The following is a 10,312-nucleotide window of genomic DNA, read 5'->3' on the forward strand; positions in this document are numbered from 1 at the left end:
GTGTTCCCAACCAGCGCTCTCGGTCTCCACCAATCAACAGGCAGGAGGGAAATTCGGACTCTGAACACAGAGCGCGGCTCTGCTGCCGATCGATGACAAATATTTGTTTTTCAATATCAAGCTTATTATCATGATTCTCATACACAGGTATATGGAATAGAGAAATGCTATTTAGCTAGCTCTCAGACGTTAAGTGGTTATAAAAACAACAATAAAGTTGCATAAGAAACAGAGACAACAGGCCATGTGCAGAACAACAGGCGAATAGCAAAACTACAACAGTTCATGTGCAAAACACTTTGCTTAAACGGTCATTTTTTATGCTTTACAAAATGTATATTTTAGTGAATTTCACCACCGTCTGACTCTCAGTAACCACGCTACCTTGAGTGGAATTAAGCTCCACTCCCATAAGAATCTGGATCACCCGCCTCCGAGGGCTCGATATTGAAAAGTCACCATTGTCGCTATTAGAGTGACACATCTGTCACGTTACGTCTTTTCACATGTCCGCTATAGCTGCGAGACTAGCAGTCACACACTAATGAAAACCTCCGTGCCATGTAACAGTGTAACATTTCACCTCAACTAAATTCATTAAATGAAGAGATGCAAGGAGTCACAACGCTGTTCAATGGAGATCAGAACGTTTAACAAAAAAGCCTTTTAATTCTACACCTCCTCTGTGCACCCACTCTCTACAATAGTATTAATATTCACATTTGTACATTTTACCCAGCATCGCATTTCAGTATAATTTTGAAAAACTACAACCCAGTCCCTCTCCTTCTGTAAAATAATGATTTCTCCCCCCATATCGAGCGAACCGGCGCTTTCAAGCGGTGAAAAGGAAAGTCTGCGCTCTCTCTCGGAAGGGCTGGTGGCTCTTAGAAGAGCCTTTGGGTTTGTAGGAAATTAACTCGGGGGTCGATCGCTCACTTCTTCTTGGGAGCCGCTTTCTTAGCTTTGGCCGTCTTGGGTTTGGCCACCTTGGGCTTCGCTGCCTTGGCTTTCTTCGGGCTCTTCGCCTTCTTAGGCGCCGCTGGCTTCTTGGCCTTCTTGGGGCTCTTGGTCGCCTTCTTGGCCGCTGCGGGCTTCGCGGCTTTCTTGGGCGACTTCTTGGCGGCCGCTGGCTTCTTGGTCGCCGCCTTCTTGGGCGACTTCTTGGCGGCCGCTGGCTTCTTAGCTGCTGCGGGTTTCTTGGCCGCCGGCTTCTTGGCTTTGGCGGCGGCGGCGGCTCTCTTCACGGGCTTGGGCTTGGTCTCCGCCTGCTTCTTGTTGAGCTTGAAGGAGCCCGAGGCGCCGGTGCCCTTGGTCTGCACCAGGGTGCCCTTGGTCACCAGGCTCTTGATGGCCAGCTTGACGCGGGAGTTGTTCTTCTCCACGTCGTAGCCGCCGGCCGCCAGGGACTTCTTCAGGGCGGCCAGGGACACGCCGCTCCGCTCCTTGGAGGCGGACACGGCCTGCAGGATGAGCTCTCCCACGCTGGGGCCCGCTTTCTTGGGCTTGGCGGCGCTCTTCTTCTTGGGCGCCTTGGCCGGCGCGGCGGCGGGGGCCGGAGCGACTTCTTCTGCCATCGCTGCGTCTCTGTCTGCTGTCGGACTGTCTGCGGCTCCGCGCGCAGGCGGAACTTCAAGGCCGCATGAGAACCGTGGAGACTCAACCGCTGCTGCTGCTGCAGCTCCGCTCCGCACAGCCCGCTCGCACTTGTGTTTTCTCCCCGCACAAAACTGCCCCGTGATCCTCACAGATACACCGAATCGATTATCAAATACACGAAGTACGGAGAAAACCCCCTGCTCTTTAATATGCAGTTGAGTTACAGATTTTTCTGTACGATAATTCTGACAGAATTGCCCAGAGTCCAACAACAGCGCACACGAAAGGCGGTGTTCAACCGGCACTTCGTCGTCTATTTCTAAAATAAATGTACGTAAAACGTCAGTAAAGAGAAAAACAAGGTGTAAATAATACAGTCGAGACCGACGGTCATGAAACACAATAAGAATGAATTCTGAAATATTTAAAACGGATGATTTATTTTGCTCTATGTTCAGTGTCATTAACACACTCCCGGACTCGCTGTTTCTAAGAAGGAGACGGACAAGTTTTGTCAAACTAGCCAGTTTTATCCCTGTGAAATTCGGAGTATTTCGAGTTTTTCCAGCGATACGCTTTTATAACATGCTGTACAAGCGTATTCTATGGTTTTGATTATCTCAAATTTTCCAAATCAGTTATTTCAATGGCGATTCTTCAACGGGGCTTTAGTAAAGACGGCGACTCTCTACCGTCAATACCAACATTCCTGAAGCTCTTTCTAAACCTGTTACTTCGGATTGCAGTTCCTCCAGATCCTTCAGCATCGTCCCAGCTTCTCGGGAGGAGACAGTTAGCAGAAAGCCCGTGATATTACTGTTCGTACAAGACGGGCAGAAAAAAAGAATTTCAAAATGCTTAGTTTTAATTTCTTTCATCTGGCTGGTGTGAACGCCCGTCCATTCCCCAGACGTTTAAATTAAGAAGTTTGTCTCTGGGGCTCACGGTAGGGCTAATACCAATTCAACAGGAACAGGGCTCTAGGCTGGAGACATGCGGACTCCATACAGAACGATTCTTCTATTCGGATATAAAATCAAGACCTGCAAGGCAGCAGTTTTAGACGCTTTATGTTGAAACCTATCTTGATAATATTCATCAAATAGAAGACCTACGCTAATACTGAATTATCCACACAGTGTAGAAAGACCCGAAGTTCTTGTATTTAAGTAATTGTCAGTTCTGCCATGTGTGTGTGTGTGGGGGGGGGTATTCTAATTAATTCTTCACTCTTGCTACAGATTAATTTTGTTCTAGACCATTACTCATAAAACACCTAACTGCTGCTGTGTGAAATCCCTTTTATAGAACAGCAATCGCTCCTTGGTAAAGAAACAGTCTAAATACACCAAACAAGTGTTGTAGTTTTTTAAACAGGAGACACTTCTTTACCCAAAGAGCTGTGGGAGAATGGAGCAAGTTGTCCAGCCATGTTGATCCCCTCGCTACTCTCTACAGACAACAGGCTCCTCCCTCAGGGGCACAGGGAGCTGGAGAGACCCCAGGGCTATTGACCTCTGACCCCTGGCAGACTCGGGCCTCACTGCAGCAGAACACGGCCTGTGTGGCGACTGGGGGTCCGAGCTGCACCCCTGGGCAGCCTCTGTCCTCCGACTGTGAGCTGGGAAACCGGCGAAGTCACAGGCGAGATATTTAAAGAGCGACTTGCAGAATTCAATTCAATGCAATTTATTTTGATATAGCGCCTTTCACAACAAGGTTGCCCCAAGGCGCTGGACAAAGCAAGTGACCATACAGGTTGTGAATACAGAACAGGAAAGACCAGAAGACAACGGAGGAGAGGAACCAAAAACTCCTCAGTAAGGAGAAAAAAACCTCTAGGGGTCCAAGGTCAACTGTCTGCCCAACCCCTTTTGGGCATGCTAACATTATATAATTAAAAAAAGGAATAAATGAATAAGTGTATTAGTCCATCCATCATGTCTTCTGTAGGTCAGTACTCCATGCAGATCTCTGTAGACCAGAAAAATCCTCCTAAACGATAGCTGTATCCACGATGTCCCTCTTGGATCCATAGCAGTGATGCAGCATCCAACTCAAATGGTGCCCAGCCTGGACACATGGGGAGGAGAATAGGACAGTTTGGTCAGAACAGATGTAGCTACCTGGTGGGCCAACACAGAGACACACAATGGCATGTACAGCAGCACCAGCAGCCATGGCTGCAGCAGGCTATAATTTAAGGTGTGAGCAGGCTAGACTGAAGTAATAGGTCTTCAGTCTGAATTTGAATACTGAGATCGACATTATTAAGTTCCATTAGATAGACAGGTGCCTGACCTCTGAGAGCCTTGTAAGTAAGTAGAAGGATTTTGAAGTCCGCCCTGTACCTGACAGGAAGCCAATGAAGAGAGCTAAGTATGTGGGTTATATGGTCGTACTTTCTGCTCCTAGTAACAATTCTAGCTGCTGTGTTCTGAACTCTCTGTAAGGCGTTGAAAGAGTGGTGGGTGCTCCCTGATAGTAGGGCATCGCAGTAGTCTAACCTGCTGTATACAAGAGCATGTATTAATTTATCTGTCTCGAGTGGAGAGAAACTACCCTTGTTTTGCAATATTTCTTAACTGTAATATGACGCCTAGATTACGTGCTGAGTCTTTGAGTGAAGTGCTGACGGTATAGTAGTCCTATCAGTATTGTTGCCAGAACAGAACTGCAGAATTCCAACAACACCTGGAATTACAGCGGAGAACTTCCAACAGTTATTCTCACAGGTTTATTATTCACCGACAAGAGGAAACACACAAAAGGCCTAAACACGACACAGCAATTGTCCTCCTTCATCCGACAGTGACATGATGTTTCCATGTGGTTAACTCTCTACACTGTGTCAGTATAGATGGAGGAAATCTAACTAGTCAGTAAAAACACAACAGACAGCTCGTAATCCACACTGGAAGACTGGCTCATCTTCTTTCACCAAATGAAATCAGGTTTGAGTGAGGCTGTAAATCCAATCCAGGCTCACCAGTATCTGCCTGTATTGTTGAATTTCCAGGCAGGACAGGATTACGTGTAAGTGATTCTCTACCTGCTCTCCACACAACCTACAACTCTGTGAACCGCTTCCTTTTTGATGCGTTTGAATTTTAGGATGCATAAATAAATGTCAGGTTTTTCCAACAGAAGTTTCCCCAAATTTGTGAACTTGTTGAAATCTGTATCTGTTCTTCCACTGATCTACAGGTCTGACCATTTTCTTTAAATATATTCTGCTGAATCTTCTCATTACACAATCAACATTATGCTCCAGTGTTGATATTAAGGTACTCGATGAGCAGCTATAAAGCTGTCAAGCAGTGTCTTACCTGGGCCTGTAGTGGCTGCTTCATGAGATCTTCAGATGTGAGGGGTCTCTGCTCTCTGCCAGCACACCTGTCACACAGCGCTGGGTCACGACGCTGCACAGAGCTGGAGACACGGCTTCACCCGGGAGGAACGTGAAGTCTTACCGAAGGCAGTCAGAGCTGTGACTTCAAAAGTCAGGGTGAAGGAAAAGAAAGGATTATGAGCTGATAGTGAGGGCAGCATGCTGGTAGAGTGGCTAGCATCGCAACCTCACAGCACTGGGGCTCTGGGTTCAATTAGCCCACCTGGCAATGCTGCAGCTCTGTGCAGTAATGTACTGTATAACCCAGCAGACTGGTACCTGTTGGCTCTGTGCAGTAATGTATACCCCAGCAGACTGGTACCTGTTGGCTCTGTGCAGTAATGTATACCCAGGAGGGACAACAGTACAGAGGGAAACATTGTGCTTTCAATGCCTGTACTGTATCCCTCAACCATTCCGAGGCTAACTACAGCACAGAATTCACAAATGGGCACACCTCGAGTTCGTCTCTTCCTCTGCACCATTTCTACAGATTTTAAAACCAGCAAGGCGCACAGTAAATTAAATTAGCAAATTAAATTCACTCCTTTAACCTGCGTTCCGTTTACTATTTATTAATGACCCGACACTAAAACAGCAATCAAACAGCACGAAGAAATCATTTAACTCACCAGAGATCCACAGTTGAAATCGTTCATTTTTGTGGACTGCGGTTCTTATGTTCAAGACTTTCGCCTTGTTTTCCAGACAAGCGTGTCCTGATCTTCTCTCTCCTGCTCCCTCTGCTGGACAGTCGTGGTCTCTGCACCCAGGAGCTCTGCCCTGGTTCAGCTGTAACCTTACAAACAGTGAGATACTTTTCTATCGGTCCTGTAACGGTTTCTCTGTCAAAGCAACTGCTCTTTCTCACAAGAATTTGAGTATTAATTCTATCAATGGAAAGATATTTAAATGTTTCGCAGACCCTTCACACCATACGGTCAGACATATTTATGTTATTCATCTCGGTTTTCTATAGTAAAGACTCGTATAATCGTAATACCGAAATTCCACAGAAAACGTCATGGAAGCTCGCCCGATTTAGACTGCCTAAAAACATGCAACCATATAATAACAGGATTTAGACGCAGTTGTACATTTCTAATCGTTAAAAGAAACTCAAAATAAAAAGGAGAAAACATGCAAGCGGACCTGGTTGAGACACGATCCCTCCTCTTCTCCGACTCGCGCAGCAGCAGAAACATTAACCTCTTCCCTGCCGGAGAGCCGAGAGGCACGAACAGTACTGGTGTTCACGTTATTTGACGTGAAATCCCTATTAATTAGCCATAAATTATACTTCCCGAAAATGCATATTCGGATTAAACCAACAATACGTCCTTCAGACAGCTTGCAATATTGAACGCAAACGGAATCTGCATAAAATACAGACGTGGAATGTAGACAGAGCCTGTTCTGTCCGAAACGTTTAATAACCACAGCTCAAACGCCCTACGGTATTTCGGATAAAGCACTAACATGCACAAACACACAAAAAGAGGTCATGACTGCTCCTTCTCGACTCTGTGGGTGGCTCTTAAAAGAGCCTTTGGGTTCGCCGATCCGGGACGGGCGGGCCGGGTTTACTTGGAGCTGGTGTACTTGGTGACGGCCTTGGTGCCCTCGGACACGGCGTGCTTGGCCAGCTCTCCGGGCAGCAGCAGGCGCACGGCGGTCTGGATCTCCCGGGAGGTGATGGTGGAGCGCTTGTTGTAGTGCGCCAGGCGGGAGGCCTCGCCGGCGATGCGCTCGAAGATGTCGCTGACGAACGAGTTCATGATGCCCATGGCCTTCGACGAGATGCCGGTGTCCGGGTGCACCTGCTTCAGCACCTTGTACACGTAGATGGCGTAGCTCTCCTTCCTGGTCTTTCTGCGCTTCTTGCCGCCCTTCCCGGCCGTCTTGGTCACGGCTTTCTTGGAGCCCTTCTTGGGAGCGGATTTCGCTGGTTCAGGCATCTTCACAAACTGCACTCTGTGAAAACAAGCATGAGAGTTCTAGACTCTCAGCCCCCTATTTATAGCGCCCGCATGCAAATCAGCTCGCTCAGCTCACAAGGCGGCTCATTGGTCAGCGAGAGAGCTGCTCTCCTATTGGCTGCGCTCTGCGCCAATGAAATTCAAACGGGTGAGCGCCCGAGCCGCTCGCTCTGACTCCAAGCGCCTCTCTCTCCCCTCCGCCCGCGCCCAAAGGAACAGAGGACCGTGTGATCCGTTTAACACAACGTGCAGATTTATTGAAATCCCGCTCTCATAACGCTTATGTCCCCTACCCTAGAAAAAATAAGCTCGGCGTAAAATGTGCGATTTGTGCAAACTTGGAGTCAAAAGGACTCTTGGTGATGTTCTAGGCAATTTTAAAATCAGTTCTGAGCTAACAGCATCCTATCGCAACGCTTTTGGGCAAATTAGTCTGAGCACAAGAAAACATCACACTAAACCTTTCTACAACATGAACGTAAGCAGAAGGGCTCTCAAGCAAATGGCTTTCAAGCGCTTCGGGGGTCTTTGTCTCGACCTCCCGCCGAGTCTGAGCGAACAAAGAGCTGAGCAGCTTCCTGTCGGGGCGGGGAGGGTTAGAAACGGCCCGATTACACAAGCTCTTTCTTAAAAGACAAACCCAGCATGAAGAATAAAAAAACATTTAGAAGCTGAACCCCATTCTGTCCCATTATCTAATAGTCTAAACGTACAGATTTTCTGAAATCCGACTCTCATTACGCTTATGTCTCCTACCCTAGAAAACAATGTGCTCGGCGTAAACCGTGCGATTTGTGCAAACTTGGAGTCAAAAGCACAGTTTTGGTGATATTCTAGACAACTTTAAAAGCACTTTGGAACAACCAACAGCATTTTATCGCCACACTTTTGAGCTTCAGCATTGGTTTCAAATTAGTCTGAGCACAATAAAACTAAACCCTAAACCTTTTCTACAAAATAGCATGTAGGAGATTAGCTTTTGGCGAATGAAGTGGATTTCAAGCGCATCGTCTCGTCCTCTCACCGAGTCTGCCTGAACAAAGCTGAGCCGCTTCCTCTCGGGGTGGGGAGGGTTAGAAACGGCCCTTTCTTAAAAGCCATGAAGCATGCATGAAAAATAAAAATATTAAGGAAGTGAGCTTCATTCTTTACTCATTACCTAATTAGAATTAGTAGTAATGACAATAAGAACTACCACTCCATCAAAACGCTTTCAGCAATAAATTATTTCATTAGCAACCAGATCCACACCAATGTAACGATTGATAAGCCCTGCATCTCAATTTAAGAATCATCACAGCAATTGCAAAGTGTTGCTTGCTTTAAAAAAAAAAACACACACATTCTAAAGTGATGGTTTAGATTTCAGCTCTATTTTGATAATGTGGGTGGCTCTTAAAAGAGCCTTTGGGTTGATACGTCGGGGTCCGGTCCGGCAGTGAAGCTCCGCTCCTGTTTAGCCGCCGAAGCCGTACAGGGTGCGGCCCTGGCGCTTCAGCGCGTACACCACGTCCATGGCGGTGACGGTCTTCCTCTTGGCGTGCTCGGTGTAGGTGACGGCGTCGCGGATGACGTTCTCCAGGAACACCTTCAGCACCCCGCGGGTCTCCTCGTAGATCAGCCCGGAGATCCGCTTCACTCCCCCACGGCGAGCTAGGCGGCGGATGGCGGGCTTGGTGATTCCCTGGATGTTGTCGCGGAGAACCTTGCGGTGACGCTTAGCGCCTCCTTTCCCGAGTCCCTTTCCGCCTTTGCCTCTTCCAGACATCTTCGAGTTATCAGTTAGTGACACGACACACACTGCTGGGCTGCAGCCGCGGCGCTTCTCTTTTCAAGCCTGAGAGCGGACCTGCTTGAGACAGGAGGCGCGCTGACACACGAGCCCGCCTCCTCTCCGACCGCAGCAGCAGCCCAGACTGCACAGGAACCTCTTCCCTGCCGGAGAGCTCTCCACCACAGCAACTTTAAACAGGCTACACTTCGAAATTGTCATGATTACTTCCCTAACCAACGGCATTGTAGGATTGTGCAAATTCTCCCCACGTGGTTTGAATGCTTGAACCTGGACTCGAGAAAAGCCCAGTCTTATCGAGCGCTAGCAATACAGGATAGTCGGTGCTGCAGCACGTTTTTGACTTACAGGATAAAACTGTAGAGCAAAGGAAACCTAAACCCATGCTATACCGACAGCATTAAGAAATGTGTCAATACCGAACCCACGTATCTAGGAAGAACGATATCGAATTCAGAATCCATTGCACATGTGAGGTGCTCTTTTCTGAACCAAAACGCCCCATACGGAACAGAAAATACAACATACTACGGTGTATAGATTATGAACTGTACTAAGACTTTAATCACTGTAGGAATAAATCCGTAATTCGTATTTAATCACCTTCTAAACCGAGGTGCCTGAATGCCGGAAAGAAGAAGAATCTTCTCTAGGGGGGAGGGATTAATTGGTTAATGCCAATCGCTCTTGTGTCATTAAAATAGTCTCATGCATTTGAACACTTTCAAACGTGGATATGAATGCTGAAAAACGAATTTAGAGCAAAAGGGGAGACGTGTGTCGCTGGTGTACTGCAGCAGTGTAGTCGTGCAGGGGGGCTTTTACACGAGGGGGTAGAAAACCGCTTCTCGGTCGGGATTTCACTTCTCAGCTAACCAAACGAGAATTGTGCCTCGTACAGACTATAATGGAATAATGTAACCCTCTCGAGTGTTGTGGTGGCTCTTAAAAGAGCCTTTGTGTTCAAGGGAAAAGATGCTGCAGCAGGCGGTCCGTGTCTAAGCGCGCTCCCCGCGGATGCGGCGGGCCAGCTGGATGTCTTTGGGCATGATGGTCACCCTCTTGGCGTGGATGGCGCACAGGTTGGTGTCCTCGAAGAGCCCCACCAGGTAAGCCTCGCTGGCCTCCTGCAGAGCCATGACGGCGGAGCTCTGGAAGCGCAGGTCGGTCTTGAAGTCCTGGGCGATCTCTCTCACCAGGCGCTGGAAGGGCAGCTTGCGGATCAGCAGCTCGGTGGACTTCTGGTAGCGGCGGATCTCCCGCAGAGCCACGGTGCCGGGCCTGTAGCGGTGGGGCTTCTTCACGCCGCCGGTGGCGGGGGCGCTCTTGCGGGCAGCCTTGGTGGCCAGTTGCTTCCTGGGCGCCTTGCCGCCGGTGGACTTGCGAGCGGTCTGCTTGGTTCTCGCCATCTTCCTCGCTGCTCTTCACAATCAGCACTGTACTGAGAGCAGCAGCCCGCACTCGGGTTTATTTGCGCAGGCAGCCCCGTCCTGATTGGCTGAAGGCCTCGGGAGCCTCTCGCTGATTGGATAGTTTGAGAAGGAGCGCGCA

General features: G+C 48.4%; 4 protein-coding genes across 6 annotated transcripts; all 4 read right to left on the reverse strand.

Annotated features, from left to right (window-relative positions):
* Nucleotides 1-671: 671 nt before the first annotated feature.
* On the reverse strand, nucleotides 672-1,696 carry LOC138224640 (histone H1-like). Its single transcript, XM_069182614.1, has one exon. The coding sequence runs from the start codon at nucleotides 1,575-1,577 to the stop codon at nucleotides 936-938; it is 642 nt and encodes a 213-aa protein (XP_069038715.1). The 5' UTR covers nucleotides 1,578-1,696; the 3' UTR covers nucleotides 672-935.
* Nucleotides 1,697-3,264: 1,568 nt separating this feature from the next.
* Nucleotides 3,265-6,963, reverse strand: LOC138224801 (histone H2B 1/2). 3 transcript variants are annotated; one of them, XM_069182864.1, is made up of 4 exons: nucleotides 6,143-6,963; nucleotides 5,623-5,782; nucleotides 4,929-5,093; nucleotides 3,265-3,672 (listed from the first exon to the last, which is right to left on the reverse strand). In XM_069182864.1, exon 1 carries the CDS (start codon nucleotides 6,946-6,948, stop codon nucleotides 6,574-6,576), a length of 375 nt encoding a protein of 124 aa, XP_069038965.1. In that variant the 5' UTR covers nucleotides 6,949-6,963; the 3' UTR covers nucleotides 3,265-3,672; nucleotides 4,929-5,093; nucleotides 5,623-5,782; nucleotides 6,143-6,573. The 3 variants fall into 3 exon arrangements, with proteins under 3 accessions (XP_069038965.1, XP_069038964.1, XP_069038966.1); XM_069182863.1 differs by having other exon boundaries at nucleotides 5,623-5,789; XM_069182865.1 differs by lacking the exon at nucleotides 4,929-5,093 and having other exon boundaries at nucleotides 5,623-5,789.
* A 1,360-nt stretch (nucleotides 6,964-8,323) lies between these two features.
* Nucleotides 8,324-8,881, reverse strand: LOC138224733 (histone H4). The gene has a single exon (XM_069182769.1). The coding sequence runs from the start codon at nucleotides 8,735-8,737 to the stop codon at nucleotides 8,426-8,428; it is 312 nt and encodes a 103-aa protein (XP_069038870.1). The 5' UTR covers nucleotides 8,738-8,881; the 3' UTR covers nucleotides 8,324-8,425.
* Nucleotides 8,882-9,694: 813 nt separating this feature from the next.
* On the reverse strand, nucleotides 9,695-10,170 carry LOC138224668 (histone H3). Its single transcript, XM_069182651.1, has one exon. It carries the CDS (start codon nucleotides 10,168-10,170, stop codon nucleotides 9,760-9,762), a length of 411 nt encoding a protein of 136 aa, XP_069038752.1. The 3' UTR covers nucleotides 9,695-9,759.
* Between the last annotated feature and the right edge of the window lie 142 nt (nucleotides 10,171-10,312).

The sequence above is a fragment of the Lepisosteus oculatus genome, chromosome 23, assembly GCF_040954835.1.
Source record: "Lepisosteus oculatus isolate fLepOcu1 chromosome 23, fLepOcu1.hap2, whole genome shotgun sequence".
Classification (NCBI taxonomy): domain Eukaryota; kingdom Metazoa; phylum Chordata; class Actinopteri; order Semionotiformes; family Lepisosteidae; genus Lepisosteus; species Lepisosteus oculatus.

What these genes read in the sequence shown, in the direction of transcription:
- LOC138224640 (XM_069182614.1), bottom strand. Translation starts at nt 1,577, where the DNA reads ATGGCAGAAGAAGTCGCTCCGGCCCCCGCCGCCGCGCCGGCCAAGGCG.
- LOC138224801 (XM_069182864.1), bottom strand. Translation starts at nt 6,948, where the DNA reads ATGCCTGAACCAGCGAAATCCGCTCCCAAGAAGGGCTCCAAGAAAGCC.
- LOC138224733 (XM_069182769.1), bottom strand. Translation starts at nt 8,737, where the DNA reads ATGTCTGGAAGAGGCAAAGGCGGAAAGGGACTCGGGAAAGGAGGCGCT.
- LOC138224668 (XM_069182651.1), bottom strand. Translation starts at nt 10,170, where the DNA reads ATGGCGAGAACCAAGCAGACCGCTCGCAAGTCCACCGGCGGCAAGGCG.